At 36.1% G+C, this 27,163-nt stretch overlaps 1 protein-coding gene and 1 non-coding gene across 4 annotated transcripts in view; both read right to left on the bottom strand.

Annotated features, from left to right (window-relative positions):
- ACOX1 (acyl-CoA oxidase 1) overlaps positions 1-27,163 on the bottom strand; it is a 59,999-nt gene that overhangs the window by 19,170 nt on the left and 13,666 nt on the right. For 2 of the 3 annotated variants that reach the window (XM_056817118.1, XM_056817120.1), the window contains exons 3-8: positions 10,006-10,166; positions 7,050-7,157; positions 5,843-5,962; positions 5,217-5,332; positions 4,819-4,988; positions 3,663-3,825 (exon numbers count right to left, since the gene is read on the bottom strand). In XM_056817118.1, coding sequence (XP_056673096.1) covers positions 3,663-3,825; positions 4,819-4,988; positions 5,217-5,332; positions 5,843-5,962; positions 7,050-7,157; positions 10,006-10,166 — 838 coding nt within the window. The remainder of the gene's footprint in view (positions 1-3,662; positions 3,826-4,818; positions 4,989-5,216; positions 5,333-5,842; positions 5,963-7,049; positions 7,158-10,005; positions 10,167-27,163) is intronic. The other variant, XM_056817119.1, reaches the window with a different exon arrangement.
- Positions 11,354-11,458, bottom strand: LOC130457680 (U6 spliceosomal RNA). Its single transcript, XR_008916972.1, has one exon. It is a non-coding gene; the product is annotated as a U6 spliceosomal RNA (small nuclear RNA).

The following is a 27,163-nucleotide window of genomic DNA, read 5'->3' as shown; positions in this document are numbered from 1 at the left end:
CTCTTTTCTAGATGCCCCAATTTTTTATCAAAAGCATCATCATTCTATCAATCTACTAGGTTTCTAATTTGGGGCTTTATCTTGGACTTTCTGTTCTTCTTCAGTCCACATGTTCAATCAATTACCAGATCTTGCCTTCTACATTTACAACATCTCTTGTATCTTACCCATCTCTCTACTTACAAGGCTATCACCTCAGTTCAGGCTCTCAATCACCTTTTACCTAGATTACAGCAACAGCTTCCTGACTGGCCTCCATGAATTGGGTCTCCCCACTTCAGTTCATCCTCTGCATTGCTGTGGAAGGAATTTTCCTTAAATGTAGAACTATCTGATCCCCTAGCTCAACAAACTCCAGGAGTATCCTGTTGCTTCTAGGATAAAACATAAACTCCTCCATTAAAAATGGAAAACAAAACTTACCTTCTTGGAATTATCATTAATTATCAGTTCCAAGGCAGAAGAGTGTTAAGAGCCAGCTACTGGAAGTAAGTGACTTGTCCAGGGTTACATGGCTAGGAAGTGTCTGAGGTCAGGACCTCATATCTCTGCACCTGATTCTCTAAACCCTGAGCCACCTAGCTGCTCTTAACTTCCTTTAATTTTTAAAGCCCTAAAATTTGCCCCCAACTTAGCTTCCCTGCCTTAGTGGATATTGGATCAGTATGATCCCTCCTCTTCTGTCATCCAGAAAATTATCTTTCCTTCTGTTCTTCAACTTGGACGTCTCTTGACTTTGCATAAACTGTTCACTTCATGCCTTGAAAATACTCCCTCCTGGGAAAGCTAGGTGGCTTAGTGGATATAGTGCCAAGCTTAGAGTTAGGAGAAACTGGGTCCAAATTTGACTCCAGACACTTCCTGGCTATGTGACCTTGGGCAAATCATTTAACCCTATTTGCTTAGCCCTTGCCCTTCTCTCTTAAAAATTATTACCAGAATGAAAATAAAAGCTTAAAAAAAACCCCAACAATACCCAAAATCTGAATATCAGAAATGAAGATAACTATAATATGAGTTTAGGTCGTGTAGAAGAGACTTTCTTAGAGAGCATATTGTATTTATTTAGCCAATGCCTGTCAGAGATAATTTATTAATATTTATAAGTATGTGGCTTGTAGGGAAAGCTAAATAAGTAAGGTTTCCTCTGCTCTCAAGGACAAACATGTACATAAATGAGTACATGTGCAGGATACATACAGAATAGATAGATGGAGGGGAATCTAAAAGGGAAGGTTCTAGCACCTGGAAGGGACAGAAAAGAATATCAGTGGAAGATAGTATTTAAGTTTAGACTTGAAGAAAGCCAGAGATTCCATAAAGTGGAAGTGATGATGCCTTTGTGGCATGAGACAGCCAGCCAGCAAAATCCTGATGGTCAATTTTAATCAGAAAAATGCCTTCTTTTGAGAAAGGGTCTGGAATTTATTTATGGTCTACCTTGAATATTCAGTTTACTTTGAGTATTTAAAGAATTTCACTGTTGGAAGATATTTCAGAAGTTATCTAGCTCAACCTAGCTGAACATGAATCCCCTCTACCAACATCTTTGATAAAATGCTCATCCAATTTCTACAACCTTCAGCTATAGGCCTCTTAATGGCCTCCTGAATAGTTTGAAGGATTAGAAATGTCTTCCTTCATTGTAAAGGTAATCAACTGTGAAAGACTTAGTAACCCTGGTCAACACAATGACCTACCACGGTTCTAAAGGACTCATGATAACAAATGCCATCTCTAGCTCCAGAAATGTTGGACCCAAGAGTACATATTAAAGCATATTTTTTCCCCTTTCCTTTTCTTGTTTGGAAATTTGTTTCGTGTGACTTCTTATTTGCAATGGGTTTTCTATTTCTCAGTGATTAAGGAAAGAATGAGAGGGGGAGAGAGAGAATCGGAAATGACAACAAAGATCTTCCTTATATTGAAATGTCTGAGATCTCCCTCTATTGCTATAAATTCTGCCCTTCTGAGCCAAGTATTCTGAATCTCTCTTCCATATGAGATTCCTTCAAATAATTGAAAAAAATACCATGGTCCCCCTTCTCAAGTCTAAACCATCTCCTGTTCCTTAAGAAAACACGAGGGTATTGTTTTCAGTCCACTCACCATTCTCATCACCCTCCTTCTGGGCATATTGTATCTAATCAATGTCTTTCCTAAAAAGCAGCTTCCAGAACTGAACATAATTCTATATGATTTGGCCAAGGCAGAATATAGTACAACTATTATTTCTCTTGTTCTGGACACTATTTTTCTTTTAAAGCAATCTAAAATTACTGTACATTTTTTTGGTTGTCATTTCATAGCTGACATACTGAACTTACAATTCAATAAAATTCCTAGAGTTTTTCATTTAACTGTTGTCCAATTACACCTCCACCATCCTGTATTTTAATCCAAGTATAAGTATAGCCGAAGTATATAGAATCTTTTTAAAAATTTCATTTATTTAGGTGTTGTCCATCATTTTGATGCACTAAGATCTTGTGTGGATACTAATTCTGTCACTAATGTATTAGTTGTCTCTCCTAGTTTCATGTTTTATATAAATTTGATAAGGATGCCAGATCCAAGTCATTGATGAAAATGTTGAGTAGTGTAGGATAAGGACAGAACTCTGGGGTACTGGGCTAGAGGCCTACCCATTAAGTTAAGACTCTTTTTGGGGCTAGTGAACCTGTTCTGAATCCACCTATGAGAGACCTCTGTGATATTGCCAAAGTCAGAGAAAACTTATTAACATAAAGCATTTGACTTGGACAGAGGCTCAAAGTTATATATATAGTTATCATGAAACAAAAGACAAAATTCCACAACAAAGCAAAATAAAAGTGCATAACTCAGGTTTAGAGTTCATGAGGTACTTAAACAGAATAATAGTAATGTCACCATCAGCTTTTTTCCCCCTGAGATATAGATGATATACTTCTCTATATATAGATATCCAGAACAGGATGCTATCTTTTAACAAACAAAAAACAAACAAACAAAAAAAATTGTATAAAACAACTGAGGTTTTAGTTCTGCATGATTCCACATATTAAATTGTATTATTATCCAATTTCTGATGTTTTCACACTGGAAAGGTTCACTAAATCATCAGTTATTAAAAGGTCAAACCCAGAAATATCTTGACTATTACTTACATCTTTAAGAGGGAAAAAAATGTGTTCCATTATAAAGTGCAGAGACCTTTCACTAACTGGAGAAATAGCTTCCTAAAACCAATAATACTGTCTCTTTAACCATTTCCTTTAAGGATTTCCCATTCAGTATGATCAAATGTGAATGAGACACCTCTCTTGGGTGGGTTAAACAAGAAGATACTACCACTTTTGTTTTGTTCACAAAACTAAACCTTGGTTTTAGGGAATCAAGATCCCTCTCTGAACTCTGCAAGGAAGACTGATACGGTATTTGATATGGTATTGACTTCAAACCAGGATGCCGTCATTTTTTTTAACATTTCAAAAAACAACTGAGATTTTAGTTCTGCATGCTTCCACATGCTAAACTATCCTATCATCCATCCTGTAACTCTCCCTCTTATCCACAAAGACAGTATGAGAGATTTTGTCAAAGGCCTTCTTGAAATTTATGGATAACATGTGTAAAGCACTTTCCTGAGCTGCTGGGTTAGTTACCCAGATCAAATATACCTCAGGCAGTTCACTCAGGTTTCCTTGGTTGATGTCCACATTAATACGATGGTAGGTTTCCTTCATGTAGGCTCCCACAAATTGAAAGGCATAGGCAGTGGCCAAGAGAGGAAAAAGTTTATATTGCTGGGTCTGAAAATCCAAGATCTGGGGTTCAGGATCACTACAGCAAAATGAGAAAAAGGAAAATGTGTTTCACAGAAGCTGGCAATTCTTCAAATGTTTAGTTCTAATTTTTTCATTAAGTTTCTTTTCCATCTAAGTTAGGAGTTCATATTCTAGAGCAGCAAGCAGGGAAATGACAATCAGAATCTACAGAAGATAGCTTTGGCAATGAAGTCTGTGGCTAAGTGACTAAATGAAGGATATTTGGATCCTGATTTTAAAAAGAAGAACTAGATACTTAATTTCAAAGGCTGATCATTGTCATTAAATGTCACTGACTGACAGTCCATTCTTCTTTCAATTACTTTTTTTTTTCAGGTAGGAAAGGGTCATGAATGCCTACTGATGACAGAAGGAGGAAGCATGAACCACTATGTATCACTCATAAAAGTAAAGGACATTCAGGTTAAAGTTACTGTCTTTATCCAAAATCTCTAGCTTCTGGCAGTAAGAGGAATTTTCAAATTTTGCCCAGTACTTCTTCAAGTAGGGAGCAGGTTTTCTTGTCAGTTTTATCCTGTTTCCATGGTAAAAAAGATGGGGCAATTCTCACTTTTTTGTTCAGGCATTTCAGTTGCATCTGACCTTTTGAGAGCCCATTTGGGGTTTTCTTGGTAAAGATACCAAGGTAGTATGCCATTTCCTTCTCCAACTCATTTAATAGATGAGGCAAACAGGGTTAATTAAGTGACCTGCCCAGGATCATAAACAGCTAGTGTCTGAGGACAGATTTGAACTTGGGTCTTCTTGACTTCAGGCCAAGTGCTCCATCTACTGCTCCAACCAGCTGCCCTGAGTTGTTGTAAAATTCCCATTTTTAACAACAGAAGAAAATACAGGTCTAAATTAATTAGTAAGAACAGAGGTATCATAATATAAATCTTGCATCTCTGTGTGCTTTATGTATATGCAATATCTGGAAAGTTTGCTATTTTGAATGGTCACCCACAATTTTAGCAAACTCTACTTCTCAGACATCAATCACTCTTACCCTGACTGAATTTCAGACTGGTGCCTTACTATACTGTAGCGGATGGCAATTGTGCAGGCTTTAGACAAAGATCGAGCTGCCTCTCCCACAAGGAAGGATCTGACAAACACCATGGTCCCATAAGTCAGTTTGTTACTCAAAGGTTTCACATATGTGCCATCAGGTTTGACCTACCAGAAAAAAAAGATAAAATGGTTTCATCTTGTTGTTAAATCTGAACTGTAATTTGGGCAAAACAAATATATTCCTTAAAAGCTCATTTGACTTTCATTTTAAGGCAACAGAGTAGTAAAATTATGTTATTCACTATCAAAACAAAACTTTTCCTATTCTAATGGCTACTCCCAACCAGAATTTTCAAGTCTACTGCTGTTTCCATCTTTTGTGTCTATAAATACCTGGGCATATTTCATCAGCATATTTTCCCGGGGAATTCGACAGTTGTCCATCTTTAGGTAACCATTATCCATTTCATCATAACCAAACTTGGGTCCAATGTCTCCGACAATAATGCCTAAAGAATGGGGAAAAAAAGTAAAGGGACAAGAAAAATTGAGAAGTTAAAGTATAAGCAAAATATTTTGTGACAATTCTCCTTTTAGAAATCATTTCTTCATGGCAAATTTTTTTGGGAATTGGGGAGCAAGGGAAAACACATCAAACCAAGAATACATGAGAATTATAAGCTCAATCACAATAGTGTATTTTTAAGTGAGATATAAGGCAACCCCATAGTACTATTCTAATTACAGGAGGTTTCCTTTTATTAGCAATGACTCTAAGTATTATTCCTTGCTGGAAAACAATGATAATTTAATAGTTCCCACTAGTGCTAATTATGTAGAAAGTCTTTAAAAGCTCACAAAGACTATCTAAGTAATCTATCTATAATTGGTTACTATCTCCATTTGAGTGTTTGAATGTAAAATGAAATAAGTGTTTTCAATAGCAGGAATGCTTTAGCAGAATAACTACAGAGGTTAATTTCATTTCCCTCCATGCTACCAAATAAATAGAATTTTACCTGGCAAAGGTTTGTGCGTTCCTATTTCCCGAATGGGCACAATGAAGGCATGCAATCCATAGCATTCTCCCTTAGTGTAGAGCTGGGCCAGAACTATGGCATGATTTGAGGTTTTCCCAACTGCAACAATGTGATCAAATAAGAAAAATGATCAAGATTCTTAAAAAAATTCACAACCACTCAACCTAATTATAGCTTTGTTCAAAGGTCTGAACTATGCTTTTAGGCTATACTACAAGGTCCTAGAAATATTTTTCATTCTTTAAAAAACAAACAAACCCATAACTTTTGTCTTATCATCAATTCTAAGACAAAAGAGCAACAAGGGGTAGGCAACTGAGGTTAATTGACTTGCCTAGGGTCACATCGCTAGGATGTGTCTGAGAGCAGACTTGACTCCAGATCTTCCCAACTCCAAGCTTGGAGCTTTATCTACTGTGCCACCTCAATGCCCTTCAGAAACATTTTTCAAAGAGTGTACCAACATTCAACATTCAGAAAGAGGATCTCCCTAAAACTCAAGTTTTTGCTAGCATCAATTCCATTTCCCAGGATATTTGGAATTTTAGCAAACTTATTACATTTTCTAAAAGATAGCTTTATGACTTTTCCTCCTGTCCTAGTTTCTATAGAGAAAACGTTGCGACATATATAAGGAAATTCATTTAAAATTTTTTCAAAAATTTTCTTTTTTTCCAAGTTTTTAAATATTCCTAGAAATGCCTTTTTTCCTTTTTCCTAGAAAAATTAAATTTATTTAATAGCTGATAACATGCAATTCTACCTACCAAACTGAAATATTGATTTCACCATAGAAAATATACCGTAACATAATTCAAATGGGAGAAAAATGTTATTTGTTCAAAGGTGTTCACATCAATGATATTTGGCCTAAAAACTGCTCAAATATTCAACAATTATAAAGGAATGGACAAGCAAATAAGGAATACTAATTATGAAAAATCATTCTGCATACTATGTCAAGTCATGTAATGTTTATGTGAAATAAAGTGAAAAAGGAGGAACATAAGACTATGTACACAAATTAGTTATGAAAAAAGATACACACCTATATTATATGATGATTACTAAAAAACTTGGACTTAAGTTTCTTTTCCATTTGTGTATTTTAATATCAGCATGCCATCTGACATCTTATAATAGATCTTAATTTCTGATTGTGAAAATGTAGATAAAAGTTACTTACGGCCACCAGGCCACCACTTGATGGAAGTAACAGTCGGGCTGTTGAGGACAAATTCCTGTGTTTTAGGGTCATAAGTTGCTGTGGTTTCTAGACCTCGAAGATGAGTTCCTATGGAAAAGAATTACATATAGTTAATACAAAGTATAGGGGAAATAAGACTAATGTGGAACTTCCTGAATTCGATTTAGCTTGATTTCAATTTTTGTGACTGCTTATCAAAAAAGCCCCTGATATAGATGAGTGCAGAAGCAATGTAATATTGTGAAGAGGTAGCTGGCCCCATTTTATCAGCTTTTATCATTAAAGCAAATCATTTAACCTTATAATGCCCCAGAAAACCTAGACTAAAAATACAAACAGTGGAGGGAATTTTCCACTTCTCATTGAACTCATAAGGCCAAACAAGAGAAAATGTAATGAGTATAAGCAATGAACTTTCTATTGAATGTTTCAATGTACAGGCTTCATTTGCTTCAGTATTAAGACACCTCTATATCAGATAATTTGTGGTAACAAAACAGAATTTGGATTACCTTAAACTACACCCATACTAAAGACAATGTTTCTTTCCTACAAGATTACATCATATCCACTGAATGACAGACATCATCTCAAGAGTTTTAAAAAGGTGCAGTCATGTGGCATAGTGCATAGAATGCCAGTCCTGGAGTGGGAGCCCTGGGTTCAAATGTGAACTCAAGACACTTCCGAGCTATGTGGTCCTGGGCAAGTCACTTAACCCCAATGGCCTAAACCTTGCCATTCTTCTGTCTTAAAGTTGTTACTAAGAAAGTAGTGGTTTTAAAAAAAAGTGTCGAGTTCTTTCTGACTACTCTTTAAGCACACCAATTTCAACTAACAAAGTAGCTGTTAAACCCATTCAGTATACTTGGCATTTACAAAGAATATAAAAGACTATCTGATGAAGGAAAAGATCTTGGGTAAACAAAAAGACAACATAAAAGAACATACAAAAGAATGTTCTGAGTTTTTGCCTTTCTTTGTACTATAGGTTGGCCAGTGCCTGGAACATGTAAAACAATAAATGTTCACTGATAGCATGATACAGGTATTTTAAGATTATAAATGGAGGATTTATTTTGGGATATAATGAGATTACACAGAAAAAAAGAGATCACAAGGGTCAAGCTGGGAAAGAAGGGATCCTATACAAGTGCCTATTGAATTCCGAAGGCAAAATAGTGAAGTATGCATCTATTTTACATGCCTTCAGTGCCAGGCAACCTGCCAGACTATAAATGAGTTTGTTTTTTAACTGGCCACAGCTTAAAAGAAAAGTAAAAGACAGCACTGTAAATATGAATCAATACAAATGCATTTTCAGACTAATTTACAATCCATAATTTTTGGGAAATAGCAAATCTAAGTGAGAGATGGTGCCTAAAAGTTCAATGAACAAACAACTTAGAAATTCCTTATATCACATGAGTAATCTTTAGAAAATTGTTATTTTTCTACTCATGCAAATTATTTTTACTAATACAAAGCTGCTTACATTGCTAAGCCACAGTAAATAGTTAAAGAATTTCAAGGGGACATAGCTAGATGGCTCAGTGAATTGAGAGCCAGACCTAGAGACAAGAGGCCCTGGGTTCAAATGTAACATCAGACACTTCCTACTTGTGTGGCTGGGGGCAATTCACTTACCCCCATTGCCTAGCCCTTACTGCTCTTCTGCCTTGGTATTGATAGATTTTAAGATGAAAGGTAAGGGTTTAAAAAAAACAACCAGAGTTTCAAGTAAAATATCTGGGAGCTTTTTAGCTGAATACTAATGCCTAAACTCTGTGTATGGACAGGGTGTTGAGAGTATTTAAATAACAGATCCTAATTTTTACCCTGAAAAGTAAGTATTTTTGTCACCATTATTTCTCCTCTTCTTTCTTTAAAAGATAAGATAAATCAACCAAACAGGAAGACCTCTTCAAAGGAAAAGTAAGAAAACATCTAATAAGTAAGCTGAGAAGCAATGACAGGATGTGATCAAATAAATGGACAGTGTTCTTCTGTGCGAATCCACTTTGTTTCTGAGACTCTAGAGTTAAGGTGCTTTTGAATGAAAAATTAAAACATACTGTTTGAGTGGAAGGAAAAAAATGAGTACACAGCACAAACTAAAATTAATTTTCCGAAAAGTTGGAGAAGAATGGAAGTTGTAGTAAATGATAGTCACTAATATCAGGTTAGAAGAGGAATGTTAAGAATGGCTTTTACAGTTAATGAAGAAAAAGAAAGGCACAGAAAAGAGATAAGGATAAGGAGATAATGAAGAATGTGAAAATTAACTTAAAGGAATAGTCTCATGCATTTTTTTTTAACCCTTACCTTCTGTCTTAGTATCAGTTCTAAGACAGAAAAGTGGCAAGGGCTATGCAACTGGGATTAAATTACTTGCTCAGGGTCACACAGTTAGGAAGTATCTGAGGCCACATTTGAACCCAGGCCCTCCTGATTCCAGGGTTGGTGCTGCCTCAACCCTATACTTGCAGAAATTGAACCCAAACATTTCCTCTCTGGCAGACATTCTTAATTTTGATTTGTCATAAACACCTGCTCTGCTGTAATCTCCCTAATAGGATATTTACATGTTAAGTGCTCATGCTGGAGCCAATTATAAAAGTCTAAGTCACAAAAACGACAAAACTGCTGACAGAAAGAGAAGTCACAGTGAGAAGTCCAAACACTAAGCTTTGATGGGTTTATAAATCCTAAGGAATTTTATGTTCTTGACCTTAAAGAAGACAACCATAACAGTACCATCATACTGACAGGTGATTTGTGCGGTTGAGCAACCTGAGTTATTTCCAATGGACAAGGATCAATTCTAAGTCAAGATATATAAGAAAGCTTTGGACCCTGAAGTTCTTTTCTTCTTCATTTCTACATGATAACGATAAGCCCAACCACCCCAGAGCATAGATTGAATGTACCATACCATGGCCCATTTCTGTCTGGGCATAAGTGCCAATAATCTCCAGGTTCCAGGCGGGCATGAAGAAGCGTTCTTGCTGCTCCTGGGTTGCCTGGTGAAGTAATGTGGGAAGGAACATGCCCAAGTGAAGGTCCAGAGGCTCAGGACGCCCACGATGCACAAAACTGTGAAACCATGCCAAGGACGGGTATTTGAGAATCATCAGATATAAGAGAGAAGGCAGATTAAAGCAAGGAGACAAAAAATACCTTGTGTTAAGAATTAAGTGGGCAGATTTCAGTATAGATTTGGAGCACTGTCCATTTCTGTATTAATTTAGAAATTTAGGTTATTTGTATTTTTATGAACTTGCTATGTAATATGTTTGAATGCTTCTTTAATTAGTAATTATAAAACTATTTTCCTTGGGAGGCCTGGATATTGACTCACAAAAAGATAATTCTCTCAAGGTTCATAAGCCCATACAGTAAGAAAGAGGATGTTTAAATCAAAGGAAAGACCAATTTTAGAACAAGTTGTTATAAATTAGAATTCAATTCTGTGTTGGTTTATATGATGCAGAATGTTAAATGAGAGGGTTTGCTTGTATATATGATACCTTTAATGGCACTGCCAGGATGTGAGGCTTGCTCTGTTTGGAGTTTGGGGATAGCTAATGAACAAAAGGGAGTCACTCTTACAGAGAGCCACAACTAGAGCAGTTTTTCTAGCCTCTTCTCTTTTTAAAAGTTTCAACATAAAAGTTCCAGTACAGAATTCTGATATAATTCTGTTTATGTCATAATCTTAAAATAAAAACGGCCACATTTTCTTATAAAGATATAATCTTCTTCTGAGCTAACATAGAAATAGACAGTGCTCTTCATCCCAATCATTTATTCAAAAAATCAACGTTAGAGAGATCTAGTAAAGGAAATGATAATTACATTTAAAGAAATCATGCATAGTAGTCTTCATTTGTGACTATAATGTTATCTGATTGGTTAATTTCAAACTGATTTTCCATTAAAAATTCCAAGGAATTTAGGCCATGAAGTTTGTTTACCATGTTCAGTCATAGCAAAAGTCACAGATTCTTACAGTTGGAAGAAATTCTACCAGTACAATCCTTTACACAAAGGAATTTCAACTAAAATGGTCATGAAGTCTGAATGTACCAGAAAATTATTCTGAGTATTTTGCCATTTCTAGATATCTTTGTGAAACCTTTATTAAAACATCTTGAAAAACTTTTCAAGTTTTCCATTTCTATCTCAAACACTTTAAATGTAAATGTCATAAACAATAGTCCAACAAGAAAAGAAAAAATCCCTAAAGTTCTCTTTTATTTATTTCTATTGTGGTTTTTTTTTTTAATATGGAACATTACATAAATTTGTGTCATTCTTGTGCAGGGGCTATGCTAATCTTCTCTGTATCATTACTATTTTAGTATACGAGCTGCCAAAGTAAGCACCTAAAACCCTCATTTAAAGGGGGCTCAAAAACCCAGCTACCAATTCTTCATTTCCCACCATTTTGGTTTGGTGGTTCCCATTATCACATGGTTTTGACTCCAATATCATCATTCTTCTTCCACCTCAACAAAACTCATCAGCACTGAGATTTTATCTGTTTGGGAATTCACATCTTATCAAGACCCTCAGTTGTTTCTGACACTCTGATTGAAGGGCTGGGAAAGACAACAACAATTAAAAAAAAACACCTCTTCACCAAACTCTTATTTAAAGAGGCCTCAGATGCTCTAAGAGATCCATCTAGTCCAATGACACATTTGACAGATGAGGAAAATGAAGTTAAAAGGCTTGCTTATGAAGGTCATACCAGTAGAAAGACCTAGGATTACCATTCAAACAATAAATAACAGTTACTGAATTAGCTACTCTGTGTTAAGGAATAGAGACACAAACTAAAAAAACAATAACAACTGAACAATTTCTGCTCAAGGAGCTTGCATTCTGATGCATACAAATTAAAGTATATAGAGAATAATACAAAGTAGTTAAAAAGAGAAATACTCTTGCCAAGATAACCATTTAAAATTACATGGTAAGCTATTTATATGACAAAAATCCAAATGTCTTACAAAAACAATATTGGAAAATGTCTCTATATTTAAGCTCACCAAATTTTTCGAAGGAGGCAAATTGTGTATTTCATTTTCATTCTTTCTGACTTCTGGTTTATAATTGCAAATAATTAACTACATATCAAAATCTTTTAAAAAAATACTGGTTTCTAACAAAAAAAAACAAAAAAAAGTCACATATGTCAAAGGTAGAAAAATTTTTATTTAATACCTAGGCATGGGGGCAGCATGGTGGCTCAGTGGATTGAGAGTCAGAGGCCCAGAGATGGGATCCCAGTCCTGGGTTCAAATTTGGCCTCTGATACTTGTTTGTTGTGTGACCCTAAGCAAGTCACTTAACCCCTACTGCCTAGTCATTACTGCTCTTTTGCCAAAGATTCTAAGACAGAAGGGAAGGGTTTTATTTTAAAAAGCAAACAAAAAAACCCTAGGCATGTAACTATAAGCCCAAAGAATTCAGAAAATCATTGGAAGACTTGTATGAACTAATGCAAAATAAAATAAACAGAACTAATAGAAAGAACAATATTCACAATTACAAAAACAACAATAAAAAGCAGTATAAGTTTGAATGATCAATCTAGATCCAGGAAAAGTATAGAGAGTTTCCTTAGAAGACTGAGATGAAACTATGAGGATGTCTTATAGGTATAAAAACCTTAATGAAAGATTTTCAACATTAGAAGAGGCTCATTCATTGTAGGCTGGAAAGGTTTTTATTGAGAAAAATAAATTCTGCATTTGTAGAAATCAATGTAATGAGACTTCATAAGGAATTCATCCTACAGTTTTTTATTTTGTTGTGTTCAGTTGTTTGGTTCTTTATGACTCCATTTGAGTTTTCTTGGCACAGATACTGGAGTTGCTTGCCATTTCCTTACCCAGATAATTTTACAGATGAGGAAACTAAGACAAACATGGTTAAATGACTTGCCCAGGGTTATGTGGCTTCTAAGTTTCTAAGGTCAGCTTTGAATTCAGGAAGTTTACTTGACTCTAGGTCTGATGCTCTATCTACTGCACTACTTAGTTGCCTACAGTTTTTATAATCATTATTAAAATTTTTTTCAAGATTGCATTTTTGGAGTTTATGTTGTCATGGTGTTCAAAGACTTCAGACAGTTGAAGAAACAACAACAAAAAGCAAAAGATTACCATCAAAATTCTGGGAAAACAACTGATCAAGAGCCAGAAATCCTTTGGAGACTAAAGTAATGAAGACAATAGTCTCTTGTTGCCATGTGAAAACTGCTCAAAAATCAATGCTCCCTCATCCACCCCTACCCCATTCTCAAAAGTGTAGTAGGCAGGTAACTGGAAATGGAGTGGCTCAGATGGTCTTTGGATCTACATTCTAGAGAATCTGCATTTCAAATTGGTTATGTGTGGTTAAAAAACATTTGAAATAAAAATTCAACATTAACCTAATGATTATTATTTTGTTGTTGTTGTTCAGTTGGGCTATGACCATGTCCTTAATTATTTTTAATTTGATAATATATTTTGTTAGGACACATTTCCCAATGTTTGCTTTTGACCTGCCTTCTAAGGTGTATCTTTACCCTGACTTAATTTACAACACTGAGGTCATTGAATATATTTTTCTTTTGGCCTTTCTTCACTAGCTACCTTCCCTTCCTTTCCCTATCTTTTCCCCTCTATTTTCCCCATTCACACCATTCATCACTTCATAAAAAAAATATTCTTATTACTTATTTTTAATATTTTTCATTCCTTAACAGTGCTATATTATACAGATACAATGTATTCAACATTTCCCTAATCTTTGGGAACTTATTTCCAGCTTCTTGTGAACACAAATAATGCTGTTATATTTTTGTAAATATAGGTCTTTTCTTGCTATCAATCACTTTCTTGGAATATAGTCCCAATAGTGGAATCTAGAAAAGATTTAATAATTTTCATTATACAATTCCAGATTATTTTCTAAAATAGCTGGAGCCAATTCACAGGCCCACCAGTAGGGATTTAGTATAGTTATCTTCCCAGATTCCCACAACAGAGTTTTCCTATCCTTTAGCATATCTGCTAAGTTTGAAGACCCCGTTTTAATTTATATTCCTAATTATTAGTGTTTTTAGATTTTAAAGTATTTCAGAATTGCAAATATCTACATTATCTTCTATATTCTTCTATTTTGTGTCTGGTTACAGTTCCCTTATCCATATGGTTCCCTTATCCATAATCATAAAAGATGCTGCTTACATGGTGCTATATTTTATATTTAGACACTTATTCATTTGGAATTCAGCTTTGTAAAGAATTATACTTTGACAGATTTCAGAACTCTGATGAATGAAATAAGTACTGTATCTCCACAAAACCAATGATGAAATAATCATGACTCCCTCCTAGCAGGGAGGAAATGAACTAAGGAAAAATGGTACATGAATTTTTTAAAGACGTTTCTCTGATTAAGGATTTATTCCAAAGAACTGATCTAAATGTTTAAGAACAAGAGCCATGCCCCAATAAATAAATGATCAAAGTATACAAACAAGGAAGCTTTCTTTTTTTTTTAAACCCTTACCTTCTGTCTTGGAATCAATACTGTGTATTGGTTCCAAGGCAGAAGAGTGGTAAGGGCTAGGCAATGGGGATTAAGTGACTTGCCCAGGATCACGCAGCTGGGAAGTGTCACAAGCCAGATTTGAATCTAGGACCTTCCATCTCTAGGCCTGGCTCTCAATCCACTGAGCTACCCAGCTGCCCCCAACAAGGAAGTTTTCTAAGGAAGCTATCCAAGCTATCAATAACCACATAAAAATGCTCCAATGGACGAATAATTATGAGACATTCAAATTGAAACAACTCTGAAATTCTACTTTACACCCATTAAATTGCCAAATGTCAAAACATGATAAAGAGTATTGTTGGAAGGAATATAGGAAATAGGCACATTAATGCAGAACTATAAATTCATACATCATTTCTGGAAAACAATTTGGCATTATGTTCAAAAAGCCACTAAATTATGCATAGCTTCTGACATAGAGATACCACTACTAAATTTATAACCCAAAGAGATAAAAGAAAGAAAAGAATTCATGAATAAAAAAATTATAATGGAGCTTTTTGTAGAGGCAAAGAACAGAAAATTAAGGGAGAGCTCAATGGGAATGGCTAACCTAACTGTGGTAACATGAATGTAATTGAGACTGACAAATATAATAAATACTAAGAAACACAGAAAAGATTCATATGAATCAATACAAAGTGAAGTAAGCAGAATCAAGAAAAACAATTTGTACAATCTCTATAACAATATAATCACCACAAAATAAATGAAAATAAATGTTGCAATATTACAAAGAATAAATTTGTCCCCCCAAAATAAAAAGATACCTGTCCCCATTTTTTTCTAGAGGTGGGGGACCCAAAGCTGGGAAAAATTTGGGGTGGGGAATGTATTGGTTTAGCTGATTTTCCCCCTTATTTCCCCCCTTTTCTTTCTTTAACAAAAAAAAAAGTTATTATAAGGAATGGCTTTCTAAGAAAGAAAGAATACAAGAAAAAATTTAGACTATGTAAGAACAAAACATAATAATTTAAAAAATAAATGTGGTACAAAAAAAAATTATTTCCTTTGACCATTTTCCCCCCAAAGAATTCAATTTTATTTAAAAAAATTTTTTCCCATGGTTACATGATTCTTATCTCCCTTCCTTCTTCCCTCCCCACTCCCAGAAGTAACAAGCAATTTCACTATATATATATATATATATGTGTATATATATACATATATATACACATATATACAATCACTCAAATCCTATTTCCATATTATTCATTTTTGTAATAGAGTAATTTATAATTTTTAAAAATCAAAAGCCCAAGTCATATACTCATATAAACAAACAACTCCTCATGTTTTCTTCTAAACAACTTATCTTTTAAGAAATGACTACAAATTTATAGCTATATGTCAATTCCCTACAGATTTTGAAGAGCATGCATTTGCCCAGGGTCACACAAGTAGGAAATTTTGAACCCAGGACCTCCTGCCTCCAGGCCTGGTAATTATTACTTCATAATAGAATTTGAAATCTGGTAATAACTGGTATGCATTTCACTCCCCTCTTCATTACTGTCCTTTTGGTTCTTCATATGAATTAACTTATCTATTTACAAAATGAGGCAATATGGTATTGCAGATGGAGGTTTAACCTTGGAGTAGGAATGACCTAGTGATTTAAGTTTGAACTTTAATACATACTGGCTTATGGGACCCTTGCCATGAATCTTTTCAGGAATTTCCTCTTCCCTCCCCTATACCCCACCTAAGATTTTCTTAATTATAGAAAACTGTAATGCTTGAGAGCATTCTAAAACAAAGGTGAGATGCAGTCCACGACACTCCCAAGTGTAGCTCAAACCAGATTAAAATACAATGGGAAATATTTATTTTTTTATTTCTAAGTTTCTTGGGTCTTCCCTAACCCCCCACACCATAGAAGGCATCATCCAACAAAAAGTTATGTGTATGTAGATTAAATCTTTCGTGTTTTCACTACTTTTTTTTTAAACCTTTACCTTCCATCTTGGAGTCTGACTCCAAGGCAGAAAGAGTGGTAAGGGCTAGGCAATGGGAATCAAGTGACTTGCCCAGGGTCACACAACTGGGAAGTGTCTGAGGCCAGATTTGAACCTAGGACCTCCCATCTCTAGGCCTGGCTCTCAATCCACTAAGCTACCCAGCTGCCCCCCGTGTTTTCACTTCTTAGTTCATTCTTTAGAGGTTCACTAGTTATTCTTCAAATATTAAATCTGTAGTTGTATATAAATGTTTTCTTGGCTCTACTTGCTTCAGTTTTCATCATCTTATGGTAGTTCTTTCCAAGTTTTAAAAAGCAGTTAATCTGCTCATTGTTTCTTATGACAATGGGGATATTTAACAAGATAAATAAAAATACAATAGATACAATATAGGCAACACTACATTTTAAAACTGAATTCCTATACTCTCCATGGGAATCCTTATGTACAAATTCTAAATGACTAAAATCAGTTTCAGTTGAGGATTTCTTTCTGGGGGTGATCTGTGAATTCTTTCCATTTCCATTTCATTTTCTTGTTCAAGAATCTCTGGGTAGGTATCTTTGATAATTTCTTATGATATCCAAGGTTTTTTCTTGATCATGGCTTTCAGGTAGTCCAATAATTTTAATTTTCAGGTTGTCTCTCCTAGATCTATTTTCTAGGTTAGTTGTTCCTTCAATAAGATATTTCATGTTTTCCCCTCTTTTTTTTCCCCTTTCATTCCTTTGATTCTGCTTTATTGTTTCTTGATTTCTCATGAAATCATTAGTTTCTAGATGGTCAATTCTGATTTTTAAGGCCTGGTTTTCCTTTGTCAGTTTTTGGTTCTTATTTTTTTTTCAATTGGCCCATTTCTTCTTCTTTCCCATTTGCCCATTCATCACTTTTATTTCTCTTCCCCACTTTTCCTCTATCTCTCTTAAATGGTTTTTGAAATCTTTTTTTGTGCCCTTCCAGATGCTATGTCCAATCCATATTTTTCTTTTGGACTTCGCATGTTTGCTTTCACTGTGTCTGCACCTTGCTTTTTGTCCCCATAAAAACTCTTTAGACTTAGGTGCTTTTTTAGTTGGTTGCTCATTTTCCCTAACTAATTATAGGTAGGCTCCATTTTCTGGGAAGTTGGGGTACCCTCAAACTTCAGTCCTTCCTTGGTGCTATTTTTGACTTATTTTCTGGGTTGTTACTAGTTTACCAGATGGTCTTAGGGCTGAGAGGTCTGATAGTCCTCCTCATGCTGATTCAATTGACCTTTGAGATGTTGCTAGCTTAAAGACTTTCCTCAGGCTTGGGTGTAAGCTGCAAGTACTGATCAAATTCTAGCCCCACTTGATCCTTTAGGATCAAGTTTTTTTTTTTTGTCTGTCTGAAGGTGTTCTTGATTCAATCAGGCACACCCCTGATTGCTCTGTCCTAGAGTTCCACCCTTAGTTTTGGGCAAAAAGATGCCCAGGAGGCTCCCCCTGAAAAGTGTGTCATCATCCCAAACCCAAACTGGGATTCCTGGCTCACTCTGGGACCACAAGGATTGGCCCTCTTCAGCCCTGGTTGCCCTGGGCTGGGACTCCAGACTTCTCCACAGGTTTGAAATTTCAAGGGGTGTGAGTTGGATTGGATGACTACTTTTCCTGGCAAGATCTCAGGGTCTGTCCACTAGGTAGGGCTTAAGCTCAGAACTTGTGAGAGCAGATGTGTGGGAGGGTGGGGAGTGTGGTTTGCTCCTGGCTTGCTCTTCACTTGCTGCTATGTCTCCTGCTAGCTCTGCTCCCCCTCATTTCAATTCCCCAGATGGTCTCTGCTTACCTTTTGGAGTTTTTTTTGAGGGTTGTTCCACTCTGTCTCCTAGTTTGTTCTTTCACTCTTTCATTTGTTTTTTTGGCGATATTTTACTCTTGGTCAGAGAGGATTTTCATGGTGAAAGGGTGCTGCTCTCTAGTTACTCCTCCATCTTGGCTGCTATGGGGATGGGGTCTTGGAGGTGGGACAGTATTGTGAATCTTAAAATTTCTCAGACTTGTGAATCTTAAAAATTCGCAGACTCTACCTTAGAACATTTGGTTAGGACCATTCCCCATTTTAAAACAATGAAGAGACTTTGGTCAGGAAGGTGGGAACTCTAACATTACTCCACCCATACTTAGGCATACTTTAGGGGAAGATAAAGTTGTAAACTCCTTACTGAACAATGAAAAGTACTCAACCCATACTTAAAGTGAAGCTAGGTCTATATACAAAGGGGTGCTAAGTACAAATTGAAATCAAATCAGGCAACTTGCAAAGGACAAGATTAGTCTACTCAGGTGTGAATTACTCAGAAGTTTTAGTCTACTCAGGTGTGAATTACTCAGAAGTTTTAGTCTACTCAGGTGTGAATTAAGAATGGTCAGTCCTTTGGAAAACATCTACTGATTGGTAGATGTGAAAACTTAGGGGAAATGACATAGGAGAAAATTTTCTTTAAAAGGAGGTCAAAAGGCCTCTGAAGAGGGAGTGCAGCTTTGGTAGCTGAGCTGGAGCTCGGACTAGTTGGAGTAACTGGAGGGTCTCTGAACACTAGAGTTTTGCTTGGAAAGATCTTGTGGTGAGTGATTAAAGACTGACTTAGTCTCTCTTAAGGCTCAGGCCTAGGCCATTCTGGCCTAGGCCCTTCATACTATATTTCTCTTATTCTCTCTCCTTTTTCTTTAACTCCTTCATTTGTATTAATTAAAATCACCATAAAACCCAGCTGACTTGGGTATTTCATATTTGGGAATTTTTCTCATGGTGACCACTTTATTTTTAATATAAAATCAAGACACTAAAAATTATCTTTACCAGTGTGGCCAAAACCTTATAGTTTGGCCATTTACACATTTTCACGGTCACAGTTTATGGCAATCACTCTTTTAACTGTAACAGGATCTGCAAAATGATGGATGGGACACAGCTTTCGCATTCAACCTGCAGTACAGGTTTCACAGGATAAACTGCTCCTCCTTGGCCGAGGCCTGGCTTTATTTTATATTCTCACGATCACACATCTACTTGGCACAGTTTCATTTTCAACATACATGTTTCCATAGAACCTAACAACAGACAGGAGGCCTAGGGACAGAGTCAGTGAAACATTGTTGCAAAGGGCAGGATCAGTAGGTAGAATCAACATGACCCAGATATAGATTAGGGAATTCAGAACACAGACTTGCCAGAAGTTTTTATGCCTAGAAAAGAGGGTCCTATCTAAGTGGGTATATAAGAATCCTTAAGTTTAATTTTGTAAGTGGGATCTCCTGGTAATATCCTGGGGGGCAGAGTGGGACATCTGTATTAACCTTGCAAGCATGTTGCTCTTATCTATTTTTCCTGGGACAAAGTAAGAATAATAATCAAAGCAATTCCAATAATAAGGGGATGTTAATAATGAAAGTCATTTAGGGGGGTTTCAGTGGGTGTTTCCAGCCTTCCTGGGGGCTGCTTTGCAGTCCCTGGTTTCCACATGTACTGTGTCAAACAGCGTGGTCTTTGATGGCTCCCGGCATCTCCCCCTTTTTTGTTTTTTAATGGAAGTGACTTCAATTCATCTTGGGCTTGATGTAGTTATGGATGATGACTGTTATGCAGTCAATATTCTATGTATGTGACTTTCTACAATTTGATTGGATATTATCAAATCACCTAAATGACACTCTTGTGATATTACTACAACAAAGAATTCTGTGATCATTTACTAGGTTTCTACAGCACTCTGTGATTGATATGATTAATGTGAATAAAGCCATTTGTAGGTTAGTACCTCTTGACCTGCTGAGAGGATCATTGTGCTTTTGGTCAGCTTTCACTATCACTCATAATTGCTTGGGAGATGAACAATAAAACATCTTTGTATCCAGGTGAGAGGACTTCATGCAGACAAGTTTGGGGGTATTCCTCAATTTTGTGAATCTTATAACTGCTCATACTCTACTTCAGAAGATTTGATTAAACTATTCCCCATTTTCTACAATGGAGGTACTTAGGAATGTATTGAGAACTTTAAAATTACTCCACCCTGCTCAGACAGTGCCTTAGGGGAAGATAAAAGTTGTAAAATTCCTGACTGAACAATGAAAAGTCCCCAACTCATACTTATAGTGAAGCAAAAACCCTAAGTTAGGTGGTCTATTTTAGATTTAATACAAAAAGGTGATAAGTACCTATAAAGGTTAATTAATCACTAAAAGGTCAAGCAACTTACAAAGGGCAAGCTTAGCAAAGAGATGTGAAATACTCAGAAGATATAATCTAATCAGAGAAGGTGATAGCAAAAGAAGATGTGAACTAAGAATGGACAGTCTTGGGGAAAAGCATCTACTGTGATTGGTAGATATGAAAATGTAGGGGAGGTGACATAAGAGAAAATTCTCTTTAAAAGGAGGTCAGGAGTTCAGAGGAGGCTCTCTGAACTTAGTTGGAGTTTGGAGTTAGTTTGGAGGAGCTGGATCTCTGAACTGAGTTCAGGAGTTGAGGATTTCAGTGAAGGACTGGAGTTTTGCTTTAGGACGATCTTGTGGTAAGTGATAAAAGACTGACTAGTCTCTCTCTTAAGGCTCAGGCCTAGGCCATGGCCTAGGCCCTTCCTACTATTTTCTCTCTCTCTCTCCCTTCCCTTAAATTCCTTCATTTGTATTAATTAAAATCTTCATAAAACCCAGCTGACTTGGGTATTTTCATATTTGGGAATTCTTCCCATGGCGACCACTTATTTTTGATTTAAATCAAGACACTAAAAATTATCTTTACAGTTTTGGCAATTCACAGTCTTGAAACCCACATTTTCGCGGATACAATTTACAAGTTCTGTTTTTCTTATGTTACTTTGAAGTGCCTAGCAATGCTGCTTGGCTTGTTTCAACAAATTCACTGGAGTGTGGTAACTATAGGAAAAGATTCATTATAGTACTCAAGTTTTTGGCCAGTGTTTATTATAGGGCCTTGGGGTGTGTCTTGTGCTTGAGAAAGGAGGGGTCATGAGCAGAATTGTTGAATTCTGGAATTGCATATAGATTTATTGATCCTATAAGTATTTGCTCTTGTATTATTTCTCCTGTATTGGGGAGAGAATAATAATCATAACAGGTCTATTACTGGGGAAAATTTGGGGAGAGAAGTCACAGGGGGGCATCAGTGGGGGGGTCCTCATTCTGGGGTCTGTTTTGCTGACCTTCCTTCCTTGGACTGTGACCTTGTCAAGTGGTTAGGGTATAATGGCCTCCGGCATCTCCTCCCTTTTTGTTTTTTAAAGTAAACAACTTCATCTTGATTTGGACTTGACATATGGTGGATCCTAGGCGTCGGATGATAATTGGAAAGCAAACAAGAATGAGAAAAAATAATATTCCAAACTTATATATGTCTAAGTCCTTTAAATGTCTGAAGTTAAATCAAAGCTATTTTATGAATATATTGTTATTAGAAATGGAATTTCTCTTTTATCTTTACCTCCTGGCTTGTAAATTATATATAAAAATGCTAATGTTTTAGGTGTCTCCATTTGGCATCTTGTTGCTTTGCTGAAACTATCACAATTAATTTCTTCACTGATTCCCTAAGGTATTCTAAGCCATTCATTATCTCCTCTACGAATAGAGATGATTTTGCCTCCTCTTTGCTAATAATTATTCTCTTAATTTCCTCTTTTGTCTTATTGCTATGGCTTTTGTTTCTAATAATGTCAAATAAAAGTAGATCAGAGAGGAAGTTTTGCTTCATGTCTAAATTTAAAGGGCAAGCTTAAAGTAATTTCCATTACAAATTATGCTAATTCTTTGTTTCTGATGAATGTTTCTGATTATACTAAGGAAAGGCCTTATCCTTTATAGCAGTGGTTCTCAATCTCTCAATTTGTAGCAATGAGAATACATAATGCATATCAGGTATTTACATTCTGAATCATAACTGTAGCAAAATTACAGTTTTGAAGTAGCCACCAAAATAATTTTTTTGTTTGGGGTCACCACAACATGAGGAACTGTATTGCAGGGTCACGGCTTTAGAAAGGTTGAGAACCACTGCTTTATAGGATTTTTAACATGAATGACCATTTTCTCTTTGATCCAGCAATCCCACCATGGGGCTGATATCCAAGGAAGTCAATGACAGAAAGATTCCATAGGTACCAAAATATCCATGGCAGCACTATTTATAGTAGCAAAAAAACAGAAACAGATTATGTTTCACTACTTGGGAAATAGATGAATATCATGTATCATGAATATTAATAAAATGAAATATTGTTATAACAAAAGGAACAACACAAAAATGTCTGAGAAATATGGAAAGATTCACATGAACTGACAGAATAAAGGCTAACTAAAAGAATATTTATAACTCTAATAATATAAATAAATAATATTCTGACAATATAACATATGATGTATTTATAAAAATAAATGAAAATACAATGGCCAATTGGTTCTAAATGACTGATATGCCTTCCTTACTGTTGTTGAAGGTAGATTTTTAGGAGGAAACAACTGATTCCACTTTATTCTGTATTTGCCATTTTGCCATATATGACTCCTGCATAAATTTCAGGACCAACTCCAACATCTGATTCCCTTTGGTGTCTTCCCCTAATTGGTACAAAAATGACTTCACTGTTAAAAATGGAGAACTTCAACAGTCTAAGGAATGCTCTACTCTTTTATTTAGCCTGATAGGTTCCTTCTGATTTAGTGCTACTGGCTATATATACTGGACATATCCCTTCTCAATCTCCTGTAACTAATTTTTCTTAACTAGAGCACTCCCCAGTTCCTCCCAACTGCCATCTTTCTTCTTTGCCCCATGTATCATATAAATGCTACTAGATAAACTGTGAATGACATACACCAACTATTGGGGTAAAGTACCTTTGCCCTTGCCATTCCTTGTGCCCAGAATGCTCTCCCTCCTCACTTCAGTCTCAAGGAATCTTTTTATTTCAAGATTCAGTTCAAGCACTAATACATAAAGTCCTTCCTGATTTCTCTTCAACTTCTGGTGCTCTCCCTCTCTAAATTCCCTTGAATTAGCCTATATATAATTATTTATGTCCATGTTGTATCCCCCAATAGAATGTAAGCTCCTTGAGTGTAAAACTATTTTATTTTTCTTTTTGTATCTTTGTTGTCAGGCAGTGTCTAGTACATGGCAGATACTTAAATATTTGCTGGTATCTGAAATAAGTAGCCTCCGAAGTATTTATGGGAAGCTTATCTACACGACAAAAACATGTTCTTATGCCTCAATTGATATTAATAACCACAGGATCAAATAATGCTCTTTGACATTTAGTCTAATACTAATAGCCAGAATTTATATAGCACCTACTATGCGCCTTCAACCACCCAAAAGGTCAAGACATTACTGGTCTTTCTTTACCAACTACAGTATCTTAATGCAATTAAAATGGCGTCCACATAATTTCTGCTATCTGACTACTACAGTCATAACAGATCTTTGAAAATGAAGGCAGGTATTAAGACCTTAAGGGTTACTCAAGCAGGAATATTATATATTCAAAGACCCTATACCTCTGTTTAATAAATGTTTATATGTTAACTTTGACTTTGATGGTGCCCAGAAAAAGTTAAGAGAATGTGAATGGGTTATTGTGAATGACTTCCTTGGTAGCTTGCCTTGAGAATTGCATTGAAAATAATTGAATCTTCATGAAGTAACAATTGAAATTGGTTTTTGCCAATAGATGTAAGGGTAAAAATGGGTTTGACAAATATAAGAGTTAAAAAAATGAGATTGTGGTTGCTGTATATAAAAATAATTAACTTCTTCAGTCAAAATGACTGTAAGCAGCTTTTATCTACAACAAGGTAGGGATATTAAAGTGGGAAATATAGGAAAGAGGCAGAAAAAATCATCTAGCTACAAATACCCTAAATCCCTAATGCTAATGCCTCCAGACCACGAATGCAGATCCAAAAACGAATCTCACCAGAATCCAAAGTCCTAGTTAGGAAGCTAAAATCCAAAGACCCAGGAGATGCTGAGAACCTTTAGCACATAAGAGGCTAAGACTGCGAAGAAATCTCACCAGAGCTCATGGTCTCGCCTTTTATAGTCCTTTTCCCACGTCATTTCCTGTCTCTCTCCCACTTCCTGGGAACCAATAACACCCTCCCAATTTGCCTAGCACTGCCCAAAGTGGGGCAGTGCTTGTGGCCTTTCTAGTAAGTGGCTTATGAACTCTCTTACCTAGTGCGCTACCAAGTGCTAAGTAGGGGAACTTCAAATTCTTGATTGATTAAATTAAAGGTTGCTGATTTGATTACATTAAAAATAAACAAAGAGAGCTTAAATTCTCTTTCACAATCCCCTCTGTGATTCTATTGGGAGACAAGACGTGTTGAAAATCTCCCAGATTTACATGCCTAGTCTCCCCAATTTCACATAACTAGCTCTAAAGATCTTTTTGGCTATAGGTGCATACAACATTTCACTAAGAAGAAATTACAATAATTTGGGGATAAGAGGGAAATAAAAGAGGAAGAGAGCAGAAACCAATGATTGGTAGCAACCTCCTTCAGTTTGATTCACTAAATCCCAAAGTTCATTCTGGATCTTCTGATGCAGTGTATGATTTCTAAGGACTTCTTTATGGCACCTTCTTTAAAAGAGTTCACTTTCTTGATTCAGGGAATTAATGAGCTTCTTTTCCTGAAATTTCTTCAAAACATTTTAAATCTTAGATTTTACAAAAATTATACACTGACTGAGACTTTCTGTTGCATCCACCCATGTATTAGCATTAGCATGTTGGGAGAAAAGTTGAACATAACCCCTGAAGAAGCTGAAAAATGAAATGTTAATTTGGTTAGAAATGTCAAGATTGGCTCCAAACTGGGCCATTATGTGTAACACTGCAGTCTCACCCCATCAGCAAGTGTTTGAAAAGACCACACGCCTTTCTTTCTTTTTTTTTTAAATCCTTACCTTCCATCTTGGAGTCAGTACTGTGTATTGGCTCCAAGGCAGAAGAGTGGTAAGGGCTAGTGTGACAAGGAAATCACTTTAAAAGACTGATATATATTAATTTAAGGTTGCCAAGGAATTCAGCTATGTAATTCCTAAATGAAAACTCAAGTCAGCCATCAACCTTTTATAGAGTTTAATTACAAACAGGAGGAAGAAAGGAATTAGAGATATAGAGAGAGAGGGAGAGAGAAAGGGGAGAGAAGGGAATAGGACTTAAATACCCCTTCTGTTTAGGCTGGGCCAAAAGGCCCAAGCCCTTAGATAGCTGAGGCAAAGAAAGGAGATCAGTCCCTATTACTCACGTAACCAAAATGGAGAAACAGTCTCAGCGGCCTCCACCTCCAGCTTCCTTCAGAGCAGCACAACCTCTCAGAGCCAAAAAACTCTCCAACCAACCCTCCTCCGTCCTCAGACCCCTCTATCTTTAAGGAAACCATCCAAGTTCCCTCCCCTCAGTTCTCACATCTACCAATCACTGTCCATCATTTTCCCTGTGCCAATGGTGGCTCTAGCTTAACCCAGGACCACCCAGAGGTCTGTGGCTTTGCACATGTCTGTTGAAGGTCATATTCTCAAATAATTAAATCTTGATCTTTTGCTACAGCCCTTCCTAAATCCTGTTACCCTGAGTAGGGTAGAGATTGGAATAATTAAATTTTGATCTATGCTGCAGCCCTTCCTAAATCCTGTTAGGACTGAGTAGGGTGGAGATTGCAATTTCCAAGACCTGGTTCTGTCATTCCAAGTATCTCCATTGTATCAATTCTAAAATCAACCATGACTCAAAGAACTTCCTGTTCTATGCTTAAGCATAGGTCAAAGCCCTTTCCATTGTTCAGCAAAAGGTTTCTGTCCTAAAGTAATCTTAAGAAGGGAGGAGGAGGAACCTCCCATGCCAGTGGGGTTCACATTCCAATAGAGTTCCCACTCTCAATAGGAAATTTTTCAAGTATGAAATTTCCCAATGGTGAAATTTCCAACATTTATAAGTCCAAGAAATTTTAAGGTTTACACTAGGCAATGGGGGTCAAGTGACTTGCCCAGGGTCACACAGCTGGGAAGTAAGCCTTTCTTTTTAAAGCCAGATGTTGGCCATGAATATTGTGAAAAAACAACATAAATACTAGGTCAGAGTCTCCTAACCCAGTCACTAAAGACTTTGCATTCTATGCAAGAGGAATACATTGAAAACTTCCCACTTAAATAAACATATTATACAAAATATCCAGTTCTAAAGAAAATCTAAAATATTGTGAATTTTATTAAAATTGGCTGTTTTCATTTATATTAAAAAAAAACTTTACAAATATCTCATTTGAATCTCACAACAATCCTGGAAGGCATTATTATTATTGCTATTTTACAGGTAAGGAAACTGAGACAAACAGTTAATTGACTTGCCTAAGACCATAAAGATCTAATTCTATGAGGCCAAATTTGAATTCGGGTCTTTCTACCTCCAGGCCCAATCAGCTCTCTATCCATTGCACCACCAAGCTATTTTCTCCATCATGAATT

The sequence above is a fragment of the Monodelphis domestica genome, chromosome 2 (assembly GCF_027887165.1).
Source record: "Monodelphis domestica isolate mMonDom1 chromosome 2, mMonDom1.pri, whole genome shotgun sequence".
Classification (NCBI taxonomy): Eukaryota; Metazoa; Chordata; class Mammalia; order Didelphimorphia; family Didelphidae; genus Monodelphis; species Monodelphis domestica.
Note: the sequence above shows the minus strand (reverse complement) of the source record. Positions and strands in the feature narration are given on the sequence as shown.